At 44.8% G+C, this 24,227-nt stretch overlaps 1 protein-coding gene across 1 annotated transcript in view; it reads right to left on the bottom strand.

Annotated features, from left to right (window-relative positions):
• The window catches only part of unc5a (unc-5 netrin receptor A), a 115,556-nt gene that overhangs the window by 8,416 nt on the left and 82,913 nt on the right, over positions 1-24,227 (bottom strand). The window contains exons 6-12 of the mRNA XM_076103903.1: positions 23,197-23,364; positions 16,491-16,655; positions 10,359-10,589; positions 9,298-9,597; positions 6,513-6,600; positions 5,814-5,982; positions 3,596-3,829 (exon numbers count right to left, since the gene is read on the bottom strand). Coding sequence (XP_075960018.1) covers positions 3,596-3,829; positions 5,814-5,982; positions 6,513-6,600; positions 9,298-9,597; positions 10,359-10,589; positions 16,491-16,655; positions 23,197-23,364 — 1,355 coding nt within the window. The remainder of the gene's footprint in view (positions 1-3,595; positions 3,830-5,813; positions 5,983-6,512; positions 6,601-9,297; positions 9,598-10,358; positions 10,590-16,490; positions 16,656-23,196; positions 23,365-24,227) is intronic.

The raw sequence follows: 24,227 nt of genomic DNA, 5'->3' as shown, positions 1-24,227 counted from the left end.
GGGGCAGCAGTGCTTAAAGCTAAATGCTAACATGCTCATTGCTCACAATGGCAACACTAACATGCTAATGTTAAACAGTATTAGCACGCTAACATTTGCCAATCAGCACCAAACACATATAGCAAAGCCGAGGCTATTGGGAAAAGCATTTGTTTTATGGCACTAGAGGACAAGTCAGAAAGATGGATCCTTTACGGACATGAATGTCTGTAAAGAAAACATTCATGGCAATTACAAAATGTTGGATCAACATGGCCATCCATAGATGTGCCACTTACAGGGCAAAAAAAAAAGAATTTTCATTGCAAAATCTACTGGATTAGTATTTATTGTGGTCCCTCAAAAGATCTCGCACTCAATACAGAAAAAAAACTGACTTCAACCTCTGTAAAAAAAATGAATCTGACAGAAAGTGGGTGGTTTAGAAATAATGTGTTTTTTTTGGGGAGTTTTTTTAACAGTAGAGCAACACCGGCCTTTCAAAACTAGGACTGGTGGGTGTAAAGGAAGGATTTGGTTGTCAATAAACACCGGGATATGTTGTTATTGTCCACTATTCAAGTGTGGATTATGCTAAGTGGTAAACATACGGAGCATTTTATCCTTCACACCAAAAGCTGACAGATTCTAAATATTGCAGATAGATATAAATAAATAATAATAATACATTTAAAAAGTAAACAAATGACTAGCTGCACCATATTCCAGTCCTAAAAAGACACCTTGGTTGGCACCCTCCCAGTTTGATTAGATGATGCTGTTAGGTCTGTCTCTGCTCAATCGGAGGCTTGGTTCACTGCAGGTGTTTCAATCAGTTGTGTGATGGCAGAACATCAGTGAAGCTCTCCCACGGGTCTAGCTAGGAACAACCGAGTGCACAGTGAGGGTGCTACCAAACGCAGATCATGTCTCCTCTGCTGCTGCGCCAGCCTTGGCTGGGCCCATCAAGAGTGGGACACACATTAAATATTAACTTAATTGGTCCCGGCAGAGCCCTGCTAACATACGGCAAGCATCAGACGGAAATGTCACTGTTTCCCCAGAGCCCCCGCACACTTAGGATCAAAGACGATAACATTGGTTCTAATCTGCTGTAATTGGGAGATAAGAGATTGCATGGTACAGCATGCATAAGTGCAGCGTGAATGTGTGTGTGCACATGTTTGTGGGTGTGCGTATACATGTCATTCTCACTGATGGAGGCTTGTCAGAGAAGACTGACAGCCAGCCACGGGACTGGAGAGAAAAGCTCAGTATCCCTTTTGGTTTCTACAGTTCTCCCTGCCACTGAACAGCCAACAGAAAAGGCAGAGGGATGCTGTTCTGTTTTTTTCATCTCCCATCAAAGGTACAGCCTGTTTAATACATGGGAAGTCGACTTCTTTTCTGGAAAAACGAGAAGCAGGGCCTTAGCAGGCTGCAAATGCTGTCATAAAAATGCACATGCGGTGAAGGTGTACTGTACATCAACTAGAATATACCGCTGGTGTGCCACTCCACCGTACCACCTACTGCTACACCCCCACTGTTGCACACTACAATTAACTCTAATGTTAGCCATAGTGAAAGGCTAATCATAAATGGTGCATTTTAAAGATAGTGATTAGTGATTAGGCTGAACCTCTCCAGGGAAGTTTAATCTCCACTCAAAGTGGTTAATGTACTTGCTAAATGAACTGCTCCCTCCGTAATAGCACCAGGAGCAGTGTGAAGTCGAGATTACTAAAGAGTGTGGGCCACATTCTAAATCACTCACTAAAAACTACAAAACCCTGGAGACGCCGTGGCTTACCACAGGTCCAGGTTGTGTGAGAGACGGGGAGCTAATGCACTCAAGGGCGTCGAGGGAGCCGCAGAGTATGGCAGCACAAGTGCTGGAGTCAACAAGCTCAGATGTCCTTTTCCTGGCTAAGAGATGGGGAGAATAGCAGAACAAGAGCTATCCAGGGGTAGAGAGAGAGAGAGAGAGAGAGAGAGAGAGAGAGAGAGAGAGAGAGAGAGAGAGAGAGAGAGAGAGAGAGAGAGAGAGAGAGAGAGAGAGAGAGAGAGAGAGAGAGAGTTTCTGTGCACCAGCAGCCCTCCTGCATCCAACGCAGGACGTGCAAGGTCATTTCAACAGTCACACTGCAGCAAAACACCACAGGGTCACCCGGTGATCTAAATATATAGAGACAACTCTATCATTACAACTGGTTTGACAGCAAGTAAACAAAAAGGCCTGATATATACAGGCTTTACCTCCTGAATGCTATATTTCTTTTCTACATAAGAACACAGAATGTCAGCCAGCGATATCTCTGAGCGAGCTGGCTTTCATGCAACAGCTGTCAGGAACAGAAAGATAGCAGCAGGGGCAGGATTGAACCACACAAAGACAGATGTAAGCAAGAGAGGTTTTGGTAATTCTCACGCCACAGCTAGAGCCTGCGCACTGTTTTCATCTCAGCTTCATCGCAGAGCCCCCACTGCCTCCCATTGCTTGTGTCCCACAGACAACCGTAGAAGGTGCCGGTAGCAAACCTCTGCACAAGGAGGTCAGCCATTACAGCTGGCAAAAGTGGACTCGAGTGGGAAGTGGCTCTTGTGGCCGGTGTCAGACGAAGAGGAAGAGCTTGGAGAGAGGTGTGGAGGGAAAGAACGAGAGCACAGGGGTTGCTGGGAAAAGATTGGGGCAGGCTCTCCTTTTAATTTACTAATTAACCATGCAAATGAAATCTTAACAGGCTACTGAGAGGCAGTCCTCGGGGGAGGGAGGAAGGCATTAGTGCTTGATTATACTCTGTCCATGTGGAGAGCAAAAATGAGAAGCGAAATATGCTGTTGAACAAAGTGATGGGAAACTTCTCGGCCCACAGCAGCCAAGCGGAACCACCGACCGCATGAAAGGAATTTAAAGGTGCGAGATCGGAGATTTGGAGCATGTGGATTGCCTCTCAACGGCTCTCAACATAGCAAACGGTGCTAACGGGGCCAACTACGCCAAAATTGCTGACAGAGCGAACAGTGTTTACCGGAGGGTGGGTGCTACGCTTCCACAACGGCGCTGTCGGTCGGCATGGCGTGATCAGCTGTAACCGCCGTATGAGAGCAGTGCAGAGCGGCGGCTGTGAGCTAACCAGTGGAGCACGCTCACATGCCAGAACAACAAAGCAAAGAGACTCTGCTCAGGTAGACATCACTCCACCATATCTTTACCTAGCACATTGCTGTTTGCTGCTTAATTAATGCTCTGAATGTTGAATACAGCTCCTTTAACATCTCTATAGGCATGCACACAAGAACACACTAAGAGATTGTACTGTATACCATGATTAACTTGGACAAATGCATTGTTTCAATAGTGGGGGAACATAAGCACCGCAAATCACACACCCTTGAACTGCACATGGTGTAATCAGGCCTGCGATATTGTTCAATTTACCATGGCAACACCTAACTCCTACATGCCTGCGCCGCTTTCTACTAACCTTCCAATGTGACGGACAATGCTATTACACATAATAGTCTACCTATCACTCAGGTGCCGCATGCAATCTCAGGCCTGAGAAACTGCCAGCCACACAGAACAACAGGCGTTCCATTTGTCACAGATTACCTTGAAAACGTCTTGTGTGTCGTCCATGCAGTAGACCCTGATGTTGTACTCCAGCGTGGAGCAGTACGCGTCGGAGAAGAGCACCAGCCTCAGGCGCTTGGCAGCGCCCATGTGCAGGGATTCTCCCACCAGGGCGAGGGTGCCCAGCTGCTCGGAGAAAAGCCGGCACGTCTCGGCCTCGAGCTGGCAGTAATAGGGCTCCGACACCAGCTCCTCCCCCATCAGCAGGACGTCCTGGAGGAGGCGAGGCGGGGGAAAAGAAACCCAACACAAATTGGATGGAAGGTCAAGCACTCAATTTATGTAGGCGGGAAGGGTAATGTGTTTGCCTGGGTACCTGATGTCTGTATGTGTGGGTGTGTGTTTGTAAAGGGGTTTGGCACAGTAGCAAGGCCTCAAACTCTGTCCCTCCTGCAGTGTGACAAAGTAACATTTAAGCCAAATGTAATGTTACATAAGAGTCTTGCTTCAAATTCCCTTATCATTGCATTATGCTTACTCCATACTGGCATAAAGACACACATAGGACAGCATCAATTCACTTAATAATGCATGAACGAGGTACTCAATTGACATGAAAGGAGACTCAAATAGATTACCGGCAAGAATAGATGGTGCTGGAGAAAGAAAAAACCTGTGGAGGTGCAGTCAATTTCGGATTGTTGGGATTTCTGGAATTCCCTTCAGCCTTTGAGATTTGTGAAAACAACTTGTCTATTTATCTGCAAAGCAACACTGTTGCCTGATAGTGTAATGTGTTAAAAAAAACACTAAATGGCAATTCAACAATTAATTGGTACTTTTATTTGCCAAGTAGAAAACAAAAGACAGATTAAACACGTCGGAGAAGCAACATCTTGCATTTCTCTAGCTTTGTAGAGCTGAAGGGCCGTATCACAACTGCGTCTCTAATAAAGATGACAGACTTGCGAAAATATCGCATCCCATCACAGTACGGGATGGTTTTATGAGATAATTCCACTGCTCTGCGGGCTAATTTGATGGGGACAAATTGGACCCAAGGTGACAACATTTTCTCTAAAATCCCATCATGCCAGTTGACTGACTGCTCTCATTACCCAATCAAGCTGAAGAGAGCATTTTGCCTGCCAAAAGCCCAGCAAGCCCCTCTAGGATCGATTCAACCAGACACCATCTACATCAATAGAATTAGCATTGACACGATTCATTTGCTATGCAACCACAATGGAGTCTCACTTTTTCATCATCTTAATATTTCTTCGAGGTGGAGATTACGCCACTGAGCGCTCACTCTACAAGCAATTCATTTCTCCTTCACCTTCTGCTCCTGCACGTCCATTTTCACCATCTCTTTTCCTCTCTGCCTCCTTTCTTTTAGTCTCCTTCTCTTCACTCTCTCTGCGGTTGCTTCCACTCTAATTCTCTCGTCCACCTGGCACTTTTTTTCCTTGGTGGACACGCAGTCAGTTGGGCTATATTTGGTCTGGCCGATGATTAAAAGTGCTGGTCTAACCTCTGCCTCAGACAGGCCAATCCATCCCACGGACACCCCACCGCCGACACACACGGGGAGGCTGAATAATTTATGCACAATATCGAACATGAAAGAAGACCTACTAACACTCCAAAGCCCACCAGCACCCTTTCCAATCTCTCTGGATTGTGAAGATGTGTATACTGCCTCAAACCGCATTTGTTTGCAGGGGTGTGTGTGTGTTTGTGCGTGTAGACGTCCGAACCTTCTTCCTAACTCTATCCTGTTGGAGTCTGGCTGTTCTGGTTACTTTCATATTTCATGGATAGAAAAGTGGGAGGGGAACTCTGTAATTGGAAGCAGCGGTCAAAAATGGTCAAGGAGCACTCAGGAGAGTACTTTGAGGATCAGTCATTTGCTTAGAGAATTTCTGTTTTGAGAAACATGTTGCCTAGCAACTCTTGAGCTGGAGAGAGCCAGAGCTTCCAGGCTTTTTTTTTTTTTATTTTTTTAGCCCAATGAGAAAATACCTGATGGACAATATAATTTAAACACCATAGAGTGGATGAGTGCTGGGCCAGAACTACCTCTGCTATACAGCATGGAGAGCTTTCCAGTGCCAGTTTCAAGTCACCGCTGAGCAGGTTTGTACTCTTTCAGGGAAAGCGCTCCGTGAGTTCAGTAAGACTTTACAAATTCACTGGGCGGCAACTTTATCTTTCTGTGGAGGATTTGTGCTGAAGTTATATAGTGCTGTCTCACCTCCCAAGTGCCCTCATAGTTCTGCTTCTTGAGGCGGACGGCCCAGTTATCGAGGCATGCGTCAGAGCAGTGGTCCATGCTGAGGATAACTGGCCGGCTCAGGACTACCCCTGGAGGGCCACAACTCACAACGGGGCTGAGCAGGGTCTGGCAGCCGGCCAGGGGTAACCTACACCAGGGAGAGGGAGAGAGAGGGAGAGAGAGGAGAGAGAGAGAGAGAGAGAGAGAGAGAGAGAGAGAGAGAGAGAGAGAGAGAGAGAGAGAGAGAGAGAGAGAGAGAGAGAGAGAGAGAGAGAGAGAGAGAGAGAGAAATATGATGTGCCTTTACTCATCATGTTATTTGTGAGAGTTTTCTGGTCACCTCTGCAAATTATCTAGCAGCTGTTAACAGAGAATGATGAAAGCCTGCTGGACTCGCCGACTAGCTGGGCGTAGTTGTGAGTAATAACATAAGACTATCGCAGCATGCTATGATGACTGTGCCTTCAGAGACTGAATGTAGCAAGCAAGATCAACAGTGTTTCAATTCATTTAACTTAAATAGTGCACAACCTGGTAAAAGGCTGCGTTATTTATTTACATCTCTCAGCACTGGCGCAGACTCTTAAGCCTTTCCTAATGGAACAGTAGAGCATCAAAACAAACAGCCTAGTGGCATCCAGGGAAGACTGCCAGTTAGGCAATGTTAAAGAGACCCACCTTAAATCTTCCTTCCTCTGAACGGTGAGATAAATCTCATAGATCTTTCCTCTGGGGATGGCCTCGGGAGGAATGAGCAGACTGATTCCTAATGCAAATAACAACAAAGGGAGAGAGCGGGGATAAGGAAGAAGGGGGACAGGCTCATTTGTTCTGACTGAACAACGCTTTTGTCATTTCAAAAAAAAAAAAGAAGCCAGCCCACTCAACAAAACTGTACGGCTACAAAAACCAAAACAAAACAAATCTATTCTGAAGGTCAGAGGCAGCCTCCGTCAGGTACAGTAGATGCAAATCTGTGCACCGGCAGTCGAGCCGGCACACGTCCCCACGGTCCACAATTAGCCTGAGACAAAAGCGCACACTGCATCGCAAGTTTAAATGTCCTCCGTCTGCCACCAAGTAGATAATTGAGACCATGGAGCAGACTACTCAAGGAAAATTACACTTCCCCAGAAGAGTGTGGGAATGCACCTTGGAGAATAGAGAGAGCTATTGAGGTAGTTTGAATGTTGTGGCATTAGTGTTGTGATTCTCATGCCAAAATCCTCCACTGAGAACCCTATTCAAAATGTGGTACAAACAGTGACGATGTGACACAATCTTAAGAGTCTCTGTATTGTAAACTGGGTCTGTTTACCATAAAAAAAAAAACATCTGTTTGAATAAGGCGAAGGTGCCTTAATGCTCACAGCCTTGTCTGAATCTATAAACTGTCTTCCATGTGTGTGCTCTGAAACTGTGCTAAATGACAGCATATCTCCTCTGACTGGATGCAAGTGCTGATTTTTTGTTCTCCGCGTCCCAATGAGGAGATGGGTGCCAATGCGTGGTATAGCCTACATGGCTTTGAGCTAATCCATGCATAAAATATCTGTAAGAGAGCGAAAAGGAGATGGAGAAAAGAGAGAGGGATAGAGAGAGAGAGAGTGAGAGTGATGGCAAGGAAAACGGAAGAAGAAAAGACCTTTTCTCCCTCAAGATACTGGCTTACTGGCACTGTCATCGGCTAATCTGGACAGCCAGCAATGAGCCAAGTGAAAACACTGTCTTCCAGTATAATTATATAAGCTCTGTACTTAGCTAATGTGAAAACGGGAAGCAAAACAGGGGACTAATGGTGGGCTTTTTATATCTTTTGTGGACAATCTCTATTCCTTGGTCTATGCACGTAGTGCACAACTGACACTTGTGGACATCAGCTACAATTTCAACCAGCTCTGCTGAAAGCGAAGGGCCTAATTGGAATAATTTGTTCAAGGTTTTAGTCCAGGAACCTTTTAGAGTACTGTGTGTTAAGTAGACCCTCTTCATGTCATAGAAATTGATCTCATCACTGTACCGAACTTTTTAACTATTCATGGTGTGGAGTGTAAATGTAGGTTACGGACAAAACATTTAACTCAATCATGCATTCTACATACTGTGAAGGCCTTGCTTTTTTGTATGTTAACATTTCGTGATCGGTCACCTTTTAGATAAACAAATGAACCATTCACATGCATTTTTGGTGTTTCATCTTCTTCCTTATAAAACAGTTATGATCTAGTTTGTATCACAGTGAGAAATACAATAATAATGTCTAGATCAGTGATTCTCAACTGGTGGGTATAATGTCTAGATCAGTGATTCTCAACTGGTGGGTCGCGGGCCTTTGCCTGAAAAAAAGAAAAGAAAAGAAAAGAAAATCCTGTGCTTTTATTTTGAAGGGGATTTTCACACTCCTTAACAATATTTGGTGTTAATGCCTTGTAATGCTAATATCAGCAGAGGATAAATGTATTTCTACATTTAGTAGCAGATGTTACATTGTTTAGATAGAACTTTTCTTGTTTGTTGGAAGTATAGCAGCTAATAGAACATCCTACAGATGACTGAAATCTCCCTGTCCTTATACAACACAGACCTACGATGCTGTGTCTCTGTCGAAAAAAAGTCGTATATAGCATGTCGAAAAAAGTATTTTAAATGTAAATGTCAAAGAAAGGCATGTTGATTAAGTATAAATAAGTCACAGTAAAGTATGTTGATAAGAAGTCATCAAAAAGTCAAAGAGAAATCTAGTCGAAAAATGTCAAGAAATGTAAAGTATAATATGTCATAAAAGTCATACTAAAGTATGTCGAAATAAGTAAAAAAAAGTCATATTATAGTATGTTTAGAAAAGTCATAGTATAGTATGTGAAAAAAAGTCATATTACAGAATGTCGAAAGAAGAAAAAAAAAAAGCTTAAGTATAGTGTGTTGAAAAAAACTCATAGTATAACATTTCTATTTTAATTAATTAATTTTTTAAATTTCTTAATTTTAAATATGATGTTAAAAAAAGTCAGTGTAAAGTGATCGTATAGTACAGGGGTCACTGACCGGATCCAGACGCCGTTGTATCCGGACCCGGACATATAACCAGTAGATAACTGAGAATCATTCCATTTTTTCAAATTACATGCCTTGTAAAACATCTCACGTGATGCTTATCAGCCAATCAAATATGTGTTTTCCATATGTTCAGAGAACATACGAGACAGACTTTGGGAGCTCTTTTCTGACAACCAGAGAAGCCAGTCACAAAGAGCTCACAGGACGACCATCATCAAAACTGTCCACTGAATGAGTTACATGTCAGTCCATTTGACTGACTGTTTACAGCTCTTAGTTTGTGTATAAAAAAAATCCGTGAGAACACAAACTAGACTAAAAATAGAAGGCAACGATTTATCTTTTTCTTCGTCCAAACCAATTGAGCTTTATAGATAACACATATGAATCCAAACGAAGAACCCACCTGTGCTGGGGATCGTCAGCCTGCCTCCCAGGAAGTTGAAGGTCCCATAGGAGGTGTTCGCTACATCGCGGGGCAGAGTTTTAAAGTAGCTCTGAGTGGACAGTCTGCTCACAAAGTCAGCAGGGTCTGAGTTAAGCTTGCCGTTGTGCAGAGTGTGTGAGCCATTGGGAAGCGGGTCCAGCAGGGGCCCGTTGGTCATTGAAAACTTCCCAGTGCCATCGTGGCGAGCGCGTAGGGTGCCTTGGTAACTGGTGGTGGTGGTAGTTAGATCAGGCTGGATGGTGAGCAAATGGGAATTCTCTGTTCAGATAATGAAAAGAAAACAGACAAAAGCAAATGTGTGAAACTCGGATGAGTGGCAGGCGAAGAGGGGTTCGTACATCACAGAGACAGACCTCACACTCTCGAAAGCTGACGCGACACACGACGAAAACTGAAACAAACACAGGAAAGACACATGGTGCTGAAAACAGAAGACTCACACGCACACACCCGACAATACACAAACACAAATTCCACACAAAGCCAGTCAATTCACATCCCCTCTCTCGCTCTCTCTCTCTCTCTCTGTCTGTCTGTTTAGCAACCACACAATCAATTCCAAACAGAACTCAGACACAGCTTAGCACCCAGAACGTATAAAGGCTTTTTTCACGGTGAATCACAGGCACTGCAACCCAGTTCCCCATCTCCATCTAACTCAGACAGTTGTATTTCTATTACTCGCTGGTAAACCTCAGAGGCTCCACACAGGAGTGGGTACATTTCCTGACAATGAGGTGGAGGCGAAACATAATGTGTCAGGCAGACAAATAAACAGCTAGTGCGCCACACACACACACACACACACATACGCACGCACGCACACAAACACACACACACACACAGGATACATCTTGCTTGGACTAAAAACCACTGTAAAGACATTCACACCACCTCCACAACCACAAACAAACACAGACTCAGTGGTACATGTAGATGGGTGCTGCACGGTCACGGTGGGCAGACGGACAGACCGACGGACGCACAGAGGAGGGGTAGAACAAAGAACAGTGTCCTACTGCTGTGGGGGGGAGGCCTGCGTGGCCGCGGTGCCCACACACCTGGCTTACTGGGCTTGATGCCCATGGGCTGGAAGCCAGTGGTGAGGATGGAGGAGTCTGCCACGTCAGAGTCCAAGTCCTCCTTCTTGCGCCGGTAGACCAGGACCACCACGATGAGCAGCAGTGTCAGACACAGAGCCACCGCCACCATGCCCACGTAGAGCGCCACGTCCTCGGCCCCGCTCACGGCTGCCAGGGGAGGACACAGAACGACAGGAAAGAAATCATTAGGCACAACCGAAAAACTCCCTCAGGTAATGAATGGCAAGTCCAACGTGTGTGATGCTGGAGCCAAGATCCTCCAGACAAAGGTCTCACTTTGAGGATCTGGTTAATAGGTTAATAAAAGATACATCAGTTCCACATTCTTTGCTTGCCACCTAATGCTGCATGATCGTACAGTCCCTGACTGTACGATGCATAGTTAAAGGGATAGTTTGGGTGTTTCGAACTATCCCTTTAATGGAGCCAGTATTAGTAAATATCATATATATATATATATATATATATATATATATGTATATATATATATATATATATATATATATATATATATATATATATATATATATATATATGTATATATATATATATATATGTATATATATGTATATATATATATATATATGTATATATATATATATATATATATATATATGTATATATATATATATATATATGTATATATATATATATATATATGTATATATATATATATATATATATATATATGTATATATATATATATATATATATATATATATATGTATATATATATATATATATATATATATATGTATATATATATATATATATATATATATGTATATATATATATATATATATATATATGTATATATATATATATATATATATATATATATATATATGTATATATATATATATATATATATATATGTATATATATGTATATATGTATATATATATATATATATATATATATATATATATATGTGAGTATGAGTAATATCTAAAAGCTTAAAGCTTCAATGTCAACCTGTGGACAAGATATGTTTATGTATGTATAAATATATATATTTTCTCTCCCCTGTCTTTTTCTCTTTATGCTCACAACACCCACAAGAGAGAAGGATGGAAGGATGTTCTTATTGAATGTCTCTCTCTCTCTCTCTCTCTCTCTCTCTCAAAAGCCTGAGGGTGGAGCAGGAGCATCTTTCTCCCCTCAAAGTACAGTATGAAGATGACATCAACGTGTGCATGCATTTGTGTGTGTGTGTGTGTGTTGTGTGTGTTTTGCAGGAGAATGGGATTTGCTACGGCTGTCTCCCTGGGCTTGGGGAATCTGGTGGCGGAGGTGGAGAATGCTCCCGGGGCCTTTGTGTAGGGCCATTGTCCCCGGGAGCCACGGGGGCGTAGCGCTGTCAGCTGAACACAGTCAAGGAGGGGACGCACTGAGCAGTGCAGCTTTGAGGGACGGAGAACAACGGCAAAGGTTAAAGTGCCGCGGGCTGGCGTGTGGCGAGTTGACAACAAAAGGAGCAGGACAGAAGCAGGAGGAGAAGAGCAAACTGGAAATTAAAAATATAAAAGGAAAAACAAAGAATAACACAGAGACAGAATGCGCAATTTACTTTCCAGCAGTAACGCGTCCAAAAAGGTTTGTGTCGTTAGTTGACATATGTTGATGAATATCCCCAGACTGTCATGGTATTGTTTTTTTTAACCACTGGATAATCCTACTGATTGACTGCGCTCAACATTGGAAGCACTGATTTGACAAATTTTAATTGGTGTTGGTAAATCTGTGGTATGAGAATGGCACGATTCAATTAGCAGAGTGCTAACAGTCAAAACTGAAGAGAAAATGGTCAAATAAGTATTCTTTTCTGTCTTTGTCTCACTCATCTCCGTTCATTTCGTTTCATCCATTTGTCCTTGCCTTCTCCTCTTCCCTTGAGAAATCCATTCCCTTGGACAAAGCCGCCTGACATACCCAAGTCTTTAAGAGAAACGCCAGAATCTATTTCATGGGTGATTATCTCAGAACAATCTGATACCTTGAGTAGCAGGATTACATGCAGCCGGGCTCTACGGCGGCCCATTGTAATGCCACAGAGATCTTGACATGCAATCAATTGTGAATGACTGGCTGAAGATAAACACAAGTGTGTTTTGTTCTTGACATCACATAGCACATATGCACAGAACATGTCTATGCTATGGAGGGTCTTACAGAATACATACACGGTTCCTCCACCTCTCATTCTGCCCGTGCCTCTCTCCTCTGACTCTCTCTCCTGAGGGAAGCATTGAGGTGCTTAACTCTAAGCAGCCGGGCTAAACCTTCCACCTTCCAAAAAAAGGGGGAAAGACTATGGTTGAACCTCTCATTAAAAGTTCCCACCAATCGTCTTGGTGAGTCAAAGGCCAGACGAGGCTGTGATATTTGGACTTCTAGCGCTGCAGTCTACAGAGAGATGTGCAGTCTGACTAAAGACAAAACAACACCCCTCAGCAAGGAGACAGGCCAACCGAGTTCTGCTGATTGGATAAACATAGCCTTAGATTGGCCAGTTGCTGTTTACTTTCTGAGGGCAAACCAAAGGCACCTAGCTAACCTCAGATGCAGAGATCCAGTATCTCAATTCTTCTTTTTTCCCTGCACACCCCATTCTTGCACCCAGACAATAAAGTCAGTCAATCAGGCAACTCTGTCCATCTCTCCCCCTCTCTTTCTTTCTTCCTCTCTCTCTCTCTCTCCCTCTATTCTGTCTGCAATCTCTGGTGGTTTATCGGAGCATCACAGAGAAGTTTTATCTGACCCACCAGGTGTCACAGTGAAACGATCCCGCTGCTCGCTACAACCCTGACCAGCAAGTACTCTCGGCTCTTCCTGGCCCTGTTCCATTGATTTTCATGATGCCAGCCAATAACTGAAAGGACATCCATCACACTTTAATTGACATAGCTAATCGGGTTTTATAATTGGATGGGCTTTACTTTAGTCCCCCTCTAGCGCGCCCTCTCTCGCCCTCTTTTTCAAACACAGACTCGACCAATTTATCTCTCTTCTGCTCCGCCGCCCGTCACTCCATGGTTCACGTCCACTTGGTGTAATTGCTGGCAAAGAACTTTTGATTCCCTTTTTGTGCGACGTGTCTTCATGATTGACACCCGTCGGCGGATAATCTGTGGCTGTGATGAGCTGTTTTCACAGCTGACCCCGGGCCAATCTCTGTTTGTTCCCCTCTCCCCGAGCTTACAGTTCAGCTCCTCAGACTCGCTCCAGGGCTGGCTGGTTCGGGATCAGTTTCTGACTTGAGATGGGCCAGTACGGACTTATATAAAAATAATAATTCATCTCCTCTGAGGCGATGTACCTGGATCCCGTTGAAGTTTGCACTCTCGCTGCATTGGCAGTCAGCACAACGTTTGCACCCGATAGTCCTCGACTCTCTCCCCTTGCTCCGTTCTCTCTCCCGCATTGATAAATAAAAGCTTTGCAGCCTCCTGCGCCTCCCCCCCCAGGGCATTTATCAAGAGACCTGAGAATATATTTCATCCCATGGCCAATCCTAGTCACTCGCCCGAAGATGAATAACATGGGAGTTCTTAAGGTCAGGGAAATACGGCTACTAAAACTCTCAAAGTGAACGTGACCATTACTATCTCCACAATACAGTCGTCCCATCCCTCAGCGGGTCCCGGTGAAATATGGCCCAAAATAAATGTTCAGTCATTTTTCACAAAAGCCTTGTGACCCCGCTCTGACAAACACGCCCGTGACGAAAACATCAGCTGCTTCACCAACAAATTAGCTGCCTAGGGTCAAAAACAGACCGACGACAGATTCATACAGCGATGGCTTTTCGCAAAATCATTTGTGACACCCCCCAAAACAAGATGCTGCATATTTAGATCATTACCTTCATTACACACATTAAGCCAAATAATTGTTTTTATGTTGTCCTAATTTCCTGTGCCTACGGATATGAGCAGTATCATTTTTCCCACTATCCTTTTTCTGCCCTCTAACACCTGCCTGCCATTTAGGCTCTGGCACGCTGCCAGCGTATTATTTCCCTGCACAGATTTTGCGTAGCTCCATCTTGGGCTTTTGCTTGCTTTATGAAAATGATCCTGCCTGGGTCAGATCTGTTTATTTTTGAGCTGTAACACAAAGCTCGCCGCTGCACATTGATTCTCTTATATGCAAGACCAAAAAACAACAACCTCATCTAACGAATGCCATTCCAGGCCTAATGAGGGAGATTAGAGATGTTTGTGAGGTCCTCAGACAAAGGGCGTCTTTTGTGGCCGAGTAACTGCGGCTCACTCCGCAGTTGTATTGTTCGATTACACTGGAGAAGAGGAGGGCGCCTTTTGTTTCAGGGGGAAGTTTTCCATCTCAGCTAATAGCCTGCAGACATGGTTGAAGTATGCGAGTTGCTGACAAGCCAAAACCATCTTGCTATTTTGCTTATTATAATACTTCACACAGCCGTTGTCTATGGAAACACATCTGCTGGGAACAGATTGGGACAGGCATTCTTCAGAGGCCAGCGCGCCGCTCTGCACTGTCAGTGTAAATTCTGAGTGACTCGGTGTGTGTGTGTGTGTGTGTGTGAGGAACAATGACTGGCATCTTTGTGTATATATCTTGCCTCTCTGGGGAGGAGCTGCTGACCTTTGATGATGGGCCGACAGAGCTCCCTGGTTCACTGCATCAGCCAATATTCAGCTATCGGTTGACACACGCGTGCGCACACATGGACACATTCTCTCACACGTACACATAATGTGACATACAGAAGCTCAATCCACCCCGCAGCTCTCTATGCATCGGTCTATCTGATCACGTCAAATGGTGCAAGATACATAATTCAGTTTATTAATTCACTGGCCCATGTTAACCCAGTCCCTATTAAAACCCTGTGTTTATCATGCGGATCAGCCAAAGACAGCGCTATTTATAAGATTTGTCTCTATGAGACACCACCCTGAGACTCATTTCTGGATGGGAAGCTGCAATATCTTTCTGCCTTTGATATCTGCAGGGAGTGACAAGAGCTCTCCTTTCATGTCCATCTGGTCAGCAGTGGACCCCGTGGTGCTACTTTCCACTCAGCTGCCGTGCTTCGTGGTTTCTTATCCTGACAGTATTAATGAACACAGTGTATAAGTTGGAACACAGTGGCTGCTTTACACAAAAAAGTGAATTTCCCATTGGCTTTGTAACTACATAAACGCACAGCATAAACACAAATCACAGCAGACATGCACACCGGCCATGTGTGCTTTCGCCGGCTGATTTGACCCGTGGCACTTTATCTGACAGCTTGTGTTTTATTCAGAAGAGAGATGGTTTAATTCTCAGCTCTATTAATAGCTCGGAGAGCAACACGGCAGCGACGCAGGTGAAAAGGTTGTATATTATCTTAGCAGCGGGTGTCATACCAGTGTTTATTAGAACTGATCGTTGAAAAAAGGTCACGCAGGTGGGGACGAGCCGGTAATGGTCCGCAGACAATTCTACTGCCAGTACAAGTGTCTTATGAAATGGACATCTTTCCTTCCATCTATCACAGGAAGCTGATGCCATAAGGAGCCATAAAATGTTTATCTGATCGAATAAAACGAGGAGAGGACACTCTCGCTCCCCATGCCAAAGTGGAGACAGTATTTAAAAACAGAGCATGAAGGGAAAAGCCTCTCTACCTGCCTTAGTTCAGGGGTCAATTGATGCTAATCCTGTAAACCTGCTGCTGATGTATTGCTTATGATCTACTTGATATTGTCTTTGATGTAGGGTGCAAGACTAAACCGTCATGCTTTCAATTTTTAATACATTTTCCACTTTGGGCTTCTTTTACTTTATCATATCAGTGTTCTCAAATGTTGTTTTGAGCATATTTGTTGATTTAGAAAATGTTTATTTGCAACTAATCAGCTCATCTATAATAAGCAGATATTTAAAACTAAACTGCATCCAACTGATCCTGTTGCAGAAAAGTGGTAAAAGAAATAACTTGTGCAACGGGATGTCCTCTATTGTTCCACTGAGTTGAACGGTTGTGTTTGCAGTATGTGGGTGGGCAGTTCACTCACTCTGTGGGCACTGCTCGCTGGTACAGTTGAGAGACTGGAGGTCGAGTCCCTGGCAGTCTTTGCCCCCGGTGCCAGGTGAGGGCTGGGTGCACTCCCTGCTCCTCCACATCGAACAGTCTGCACCACACGCCGACCACTTGCTCCACTCGCTCCAGCCTCCGTCCACTGCAAACACACGGAATGAGAAACACGGATGAGCACAAACACACACACACAAACACACACAGCAGCAAAACTCCGACTGATTCACTTCAACCAGTGATATCTCAGTTCTCAGGGAAAACTATTGATCGGAAAACATGCTGAACACCTTCAATAAAACAAGCTATAACTCCCTCTTACAGTGGGAAACTCTACACGGTGAAGTTCAGATGCAGAAGTGGTGTAAAAGCAGTGGTGTATTTGCGTGTGAGATGATAACAACTGGAAGAATACTCTGTTGCCATCCTGTGCAAATCCACTCTAAAATGGAAACCTGGTAGGTAAAGCATTATAAAGACATGCAAATCCACTTGCACACACTCAAATCCAGCAGATGCGCAGGGAAACCAAAGCGTGTAAAACTGCTGAGGGAAGCCATATTGTCTCTATTCTGCGTTCTTTGTTTATTTTTAACATGGAAATCAGATGCAACTAAAGCTAAACCCCAGTGGTACGTGGGTGCTGTGGCCTGGTAGACTCAGCTGTCAACAAACTAAATCTGTACAGGGAGGAGAATTTGACCCTTGGGAAATTGGCCCTCTAGTCTGCTGTCAAACATACATGTGTGCCTATATGGTTTAAAAATCCTCCGACATGAACATTCGTGAGACGAAGCAAATCTCCCTCGCTTTGATTTCTTTGTCAAGCAAGCCGTTACTGTAGCAACATGAGCATTACCTGCAGTGCGTTTGAATGCAGGACATAATACAGGTGGTATTACTCTGAACAGAGGCGGATGTACATTACACCCGATGTGTATTTCTGTCTACCGCAACTTGAAACACACCACCATCAACACGGGCAAAATGAAACAAATGGAAATGGGCCAGTAATTGTTCTGTGCGGGCCCTGCTGTAAGAAACATCAGTAGCTTTACCACACGCAGAGAGGGAGACCACTTCCAAAAGGTGGGTGTAATTCGGCATTGTGGTGGGGTGGGGGAGCCAGGCGGCTGGGAGTGATATTGAGAGTGACACAGCGCCAGGCCTGGGGAAGGTTACCATAGGGCTAATGGGAAAAAGAGCAGTAATGAGCTCTCATGGGGGGAAAAATGCCACTGTCTCGCTCTTTCTCTCTCCCAAATGTAGGGGTGAAGGGGACCATACAAGAATCACCAGAGCAACACACACACACACACACACACACACACACACACACACACACACACACACACACACACACACACACACACACACAGAGAGAGAGTACACGCGCACCTCTATGACAGCAGTAACCCTCCTCCTGACTGACCTAAGGGCAAGAAAACCTTAGCGCTCATTAATCCTAGCAATAAATAGTGCAGGGTACATGACCGAAAGAGAATGGGTCTGACCCGCTGCAGGTCAGAGACTTTGGTTAATAAAACACACGTGTGAGAGTCACTCAGCGTGGGATTTTCTATTATTGCATAACTGTACCAAGCAATGATATTATTTGGTTTTACAGCCAATTGGATACCAAGCTAAATGCCGCTGTAAGCGTATGAGGCCAGAGGCCCAGGTGTGCCAGTTAGACCCCGCTCCCACACAAGTCTCCATGTTGGTCTGTTTGTGTCCTCAGATGATTGCTAGAGAATGTGTGTTTGTGTGTGTTTGTGTGTATGTGAGATGGGATGCTGACACAGCTCGGGCCTCTTTGCAGTCAGATCCATTTGGCAGCGAGAGCAGAACCAATCAGATAATTGTCCTTGTTTGGCATTGAGTGGACCCATCCGTGGGCCAGTGGGCTGATTATCCAGGCTGGGAACGAGAATGATTGAATAGAGAATTACATCCTAATGAATATATTATGTCGCCCCTTAGTTTATCCACACCACTGTGAAATAAAGAGACGAGATCAACATCTGCCCCGATGAGGTGATGAAATTCTACTTCTCTTTTCCACCACAAAGCGAGACAAATGGCCATACGAATAACATTTTCAAACGAGGAGATGGGAGTGGCAACAGGGTGCTGCTCGTGAGAATGTGGATGAGACACAAGCGCCGTGACCCAAGGCTGAGGAAAGTCAAAGAAAGATGAAGATGCATGAACAGTTCTTGATGGCCTGTCTGACTCAATCTTAACACATGTTGCAAATATTTCAGAAACAGGAGAGGCTTTCCACAGCAGCAGAGACCAGAGAAGTGTTTGGACAGCAAAGAAGCAAGAGGGAAGATCGTCAGCGGTCGCAATGAATGCAGTGAAGCAAGAAAATTGACACTTTCCATGATTTTCTTTTTTTTTCAAGTTCAAGGCGGAAATCAGAGCCAATCCTTTTCCTTTTTCAGAATCCACATAAGAAAATTGTTATCCACAGCCACAGTTTTCCTTATCAAATCCCCAGAAAGAGATTGTTAGCGCCACTGCAAAAGGCAGCACAGCTGATTTTCAATCATGCAGCACCACAGGTTTTTAGGTCAGATGGGTCTCTGAGGAGGGAAAGTAATACAATAGCCCAGTGGCAAGCCCCCGTTTGGACATGTTGTAGCGGGGGGGAAGCAAAAAGGGACCCGGACATTCTTTACAGGTCAGTAGGAGGGCCTGTTGAAGGCTTTGCTGTTCAAAATGACAACGGCTACTGACGGACACAGTCCGAGATCATTGGACACCTATGGTTTCTGTGTCCTTGAGGGGAACACGAGGAGGTAGACAAGTACCACTGAGACCAGCAGGCTGCCGCTGTGCTCCCACTGTCCTGTCAACACACGCGTGCACAGTAACTACCCCTAATCCTGGTGGTCAAAGGCTGATGAAAAAATGCCACTGAAAACGACAGACCCATGGAGGGGGTCGAGAGCTCGGCCGCAGCAGTGGGTCATGCAACGGATATTAATGACCACACCTCATTCTGTATTTCTGACACATTTTATACATCTAAAACTCCGATTTTTCTTTGTGGTTGTGATGTAGTACTTTATGGGTAACTGCACAAAGCTGAGTCTTCTCCCGTATGTTAACTAAACCACTAGAACAGACCAGAATGAGACAGAATGAGATATGAGGAGGATGAGCCAAAACAAATGGCACCGAATGATTAAAAACAGCGCTGATGCGAGGCTGCCACCAGATGGCCACCGTCTTTTTTCGCAGTGAACTAAAGTGTCTTTTCTCTCACATTTATTAACCACAGCCTTTATTTATTCCTCGGATAAAATATGAAGTCTCCGGGAACAATCTCTGATAATATCCAGAGACACACGAACGCTTGCTTCAAAAGGTAGAAATAGACATTTGCCTGCAGTGCAGACAGTAGACATATGGGCGTTAACTTGCATGTGTACGACGCGAACGTGCACAAACACACGCTTACAGGCACGCATACACAAACAAACCAGCCCAGAGTCTGTTTGTTTTCCCTCTAGTAGAAATCTCACAGCTCCTCTGGCAAGCCTGAGGGATCACTACAGTATTTAAATAATTCACACGCATTTGAAATCCCTTCAGGTTGTTTGCTGTTCTCTAACACATCAGCAACGACTCCATTCATTTGCGTGGGGCAGGTGTCACTTCCAAAACTGGGGACTAACTATTTGCTGTTGACACAGGTGGTGTGTCTTTGTTGGAAACGTTGGCGTGATCTGACATTTTGCCATCACTGTTGGCTCTGATCGCAAGTCAACGCAGGGGCAGAGTCAATGAAAAGGGTGAGGGACGGACTGCAGATTTCGCGAGGTACTTTCGGCATCATATGATGAGATGGAGACAAAGGAAAAGGCAGAGAAAGGGAGAGAGAAAGGGAGATAAGCTCTTGCATAGTTTGGCTACTCGCTGTCTCAAGTGTGTCTGCTCTGAGCCTCAGGCTTTAGCCTCCTCCTCCTCCTCCTCCTCCTCCACAGCTCCCTGTTTCTCTCCCAGCATGAAGCCCATCCGATCTGCCACACAGGCCTCCATCAACTCTCATTAAAACACTTTGGAGACTTAGACAAAAATACAGATGAGCCTCTCCATCTTCACACTTTCCAGATGAGAGGTGGGAGCTCACGTTTAGACACAAGAGTCATTGTGAATCGACATCTGGAGAGTTCTGATGGAATAATGCTACTTTTTTTAAAATGTGGAACAACACATGGCCATCGGCATTTCAACAATAAATATATATATAGACTTCAGCCGGGCACGGCAGAGACAAATTATAGCCGTTGCATGTTGTTGCTTCCAAATATAAATTGATTTGTTGCCAGCGAATATTCATCCAGTTGACAGCATCTCCTTATCCCCAAAGGAGGAGTAAAGCATGTGGGGCCATCGATGTGTTTTAGACAAAACAGACTGAAACTGCAAATCACAAAGAATAAGCAGATAAAACAAAATAGATTTTTTTTCTGTAACTCATTTCAAAGACCCAATGCTGTAAGCTAAATGCACTAGAGAGCTTATAATCAGCCAAGAATCTAAGTCTGGATAATTGATGAACTCTTGAAACAAGACCAGAATGAAATCATTTATTATTTTAAAATGCAACTCAAAAACGCCTCTCAAGGCTGATTTAAAAAAAAAAATAAAAACTTCTGAATCCAAATGTCAGCCGTGTCTAAATAAATAACATGATGTCTATCTGCAGCATTACAGCTCCCCGTGTAATTCATTCTGCTCAAGTCTCTTTCTTCTAAAATGAGCTGAAATCACCATCTACTGTGAGTGCAGTGGATTAGACCTGCGAAGGCTGTAACCAAAGTGGTAATTAAGGTTTTTATCCAGTATGTTGGGATGCTCTCTGCTAGGCTGGTCTCATCTTCTCCCCCTTGCTGAACGTAACTCTATGAGAACATCTATTCATGTATTCAAGCTGAATATGTATGTTTTAATCACGTGGACTCAGATGCATTTGGGGGTTGTCTTCGCTGGGCCGTGTGTGTGTGCTGGGTGACGGACGATGGGAGATTGATCAGTTCAATCTTGGGGGACTTTAGAGGCATGTCTGTAAGTACACAACAGGGCCGCGGCACCACTTGTTGATGGAAACAACAGCCCATCATCCCCAGGCGCTGGCGCGGCGGACTTCGGCCTTGAAGGGAGCCGTCTTCAGAATCCGACAGCTGGGGTTGTCTGTGCCACTGATGTTCTGTCTCTGGCCAAACAACGGGACTGATAGACGTGTGAGCGGGGTCGCGTTGCTGTGGCGTCTCATTGAGAGAGAAAAAAAACAAACAAGTTCTTTCTTTCTCAAAGTCTCTGCAAACTGTGTTCACGGGGCACAATGCAATTTCTGTCACAGCACCTTAAGGGTTGAAATTACACACTTTCTCCCGGCGGGGCAAGAGAAAGATAGAAAGGGGCGGGGTTTAGTCCGACAATTGCAGCTTGGACTGACATTAATCTCTTTAAGCTCACGGAGGTCAGTATCCGGCTTTGCTGTGGGGGAATGTCAAGCATCCCCAGACACCCCTCTAATTCCATGACTCGTTGCTCCAGCGCTAATAATCCAGATAGAGCCCCGATGGAGTGTCATGCATTGCTGTGTTTCCTTTGTCTTCCTCCTCCTGCTGTATTCCAGCGGGCAATGTTACTTACACTCATGCTTGACATCTAGTGATGTCTTTACATGGGAGATGTGTAATGTAATGCCCCGATTCACTGGGGAAGATAACCTCTGTTCTAGGCATGGAGAAGCTGCCACTGCCAGAGGTGTTGGATTTCCCCGTCTGCTATTTAGCGTACGGGAGATTTCTCCTGCGGTCAGCATGGCTGCAGAGTCCCAGCTATACGTCCACATACGGATCTGCTGGCAGCTAAACGGCAAGCTCTTGAACACACTCAGGCTTTTTCTACTTCTTTCTCAGTTTTCCTCTCCTCTCCGTCACTCTGGGCTTTGTTCCCGCCTTCCTTACACTGCATCTGATTCCATCTGTCTCTTATCCTCCCTTCACCTACACCTCCTTTTTCCTGTGCTGCTCCCTCTCCCTCTGTCAGGGGGCCTAATGTGGAACTGCAAATGAAGCAGCTTGACTTCCATCTCAGGCTACCGGAGATCGATATGTGTTGCTCAGTATCAGGCAGAACACTCTCTGCCTCTCCGACGCTCTCGCAAGGGAGAACGGGCAGGCAAATGAAACGCCCTCAACTCCTCACACGTAAACATGGCACGGAGGCTGCCATAATTCAGCTTTTTATTGCCCATATTTACTACATAGCTTGAGCAGCAAAGAACAACAAATGTACTAGCTGGTCTGACACAATGCCGTGGCAGGGACCGTGTCTCTAAAAGCAGACAGGTCTCTGAAATAAAAGCAGGGCAGGGTTAGGGTTAGCGCAGCAGATTAAGAGATATGTGAGCAAAGAGTGAACATTAAATCACGTTGAGGGTGAGGCCTTACTGTGACGACTAACAGACTCTGACATTGCTGTGTAAGCGGTCTAATTGCAAGAAACAACAGAAGCACTGACGTCTAAGGGAAGACCTGGGTGCTGGAACAAAAGGCAGCCAAAATAAAAATGAATTGATGACTTCTAGATGCAAAGAAATGCAAAAAGGAAGCCACAGGAAGCCAAGCACCACAGGACAAACGGGGTTGCCTGGGAGTTACCTGGACAGGTGGCCACACAGGCACTTTTCTGGACGTTCTGCCCCTCACAGGATGTGCCTCCATTCAGTGGCGTGGGGTTGGTGCAGCTCCGACTCCTCTTCTGCCAGCCACGCCCACACACAGCACTGCAGGACGACCAGGTGGTCCACGTGGACCAGCCGCCGTTGACTGTCAGACCAGCGCCCCGGGGAAAGGTGGGTGAGGGAGGGGGGTGGGTTTGGGAGGGAGGGATAGATGGATGAAGGGACAGAGCAGCCAGGATTACCCGACATGCACCACGGACAAGAGGTGTGTTGCGCTCGAATAATCGTGACTGCTGTTACACTCTTTGGTTGAGCACTGATGGAAGAGCGAGAGCAATACTGGCTGCTTCCTGTGTCCACGTTGGCAATACAGACAACTGTTGTGAAAACAAAATGGCTTCAACAGGGAGCAGCAAATAACATGACAGCTTGCCATTTTTGACCTTATCTCTGAGGAACACACAGAGCTGCAAAGTAACTGGTGGACATTTTAAATATCCTTTCTAAAGGTAATGGAAGATATTATACAAAACACTCAGGCAGAATGTAATCACTGTAAAGAAATGCTATTTAAAGCAAAAAAGCTCACAGTCATGAGTGCATAGAAAAAGCCCACGCCTACTCCTTGGAGATGCAAACGCACTACTGAAAAATAAATATATATATCGTTGCTGCTTCAGTAATTCAGATTGTGTCCTTCACACATCCACCGCTGATTTCATTCTTCAACTATTGTAGAGAACAACACTGTAGGCCTGTCAGTTATGCCTCTTTTATATTTGAAACTAAAGGTTCAAGCACTTAAAAATATACAATGCCCACGTACTGAACCTTAACCCTCTATTGGCACTTAATTGCTGCTACAGTATATCCTCGATCCCGGCAGGTGATTACATCAAACACGCAGGTTTGATTCTAATCAGCTCCCTCCTGTACATCCCGTGTTTGCCGCAGCTTACAAGATACCGAGATTCCTGATTTATTGACTTGAACAGCACTGTCGTTCCT

Source organism: Anarhichas minor, unplaced genomic scaffold, assembly GCF_050575085.1.
Source record: "Anarhichas minor isolate MPS153535 unplaced genomic scaffold, ASM5057508v1 ptg000028l, whole genome shotgun sequence".
NCBI classification, from domain to species: Eukaryota; Metazoa; Chordata; class Actinopteri; order Perciformes; family Anarhichadidae; genus Anarhichas; species Anarhichas minor.
The sequence above is the reverse complement of the archived record's forward strand: the minus strand, read 5'-3'. Positions and strand labels throughout refer to the sequence as shown.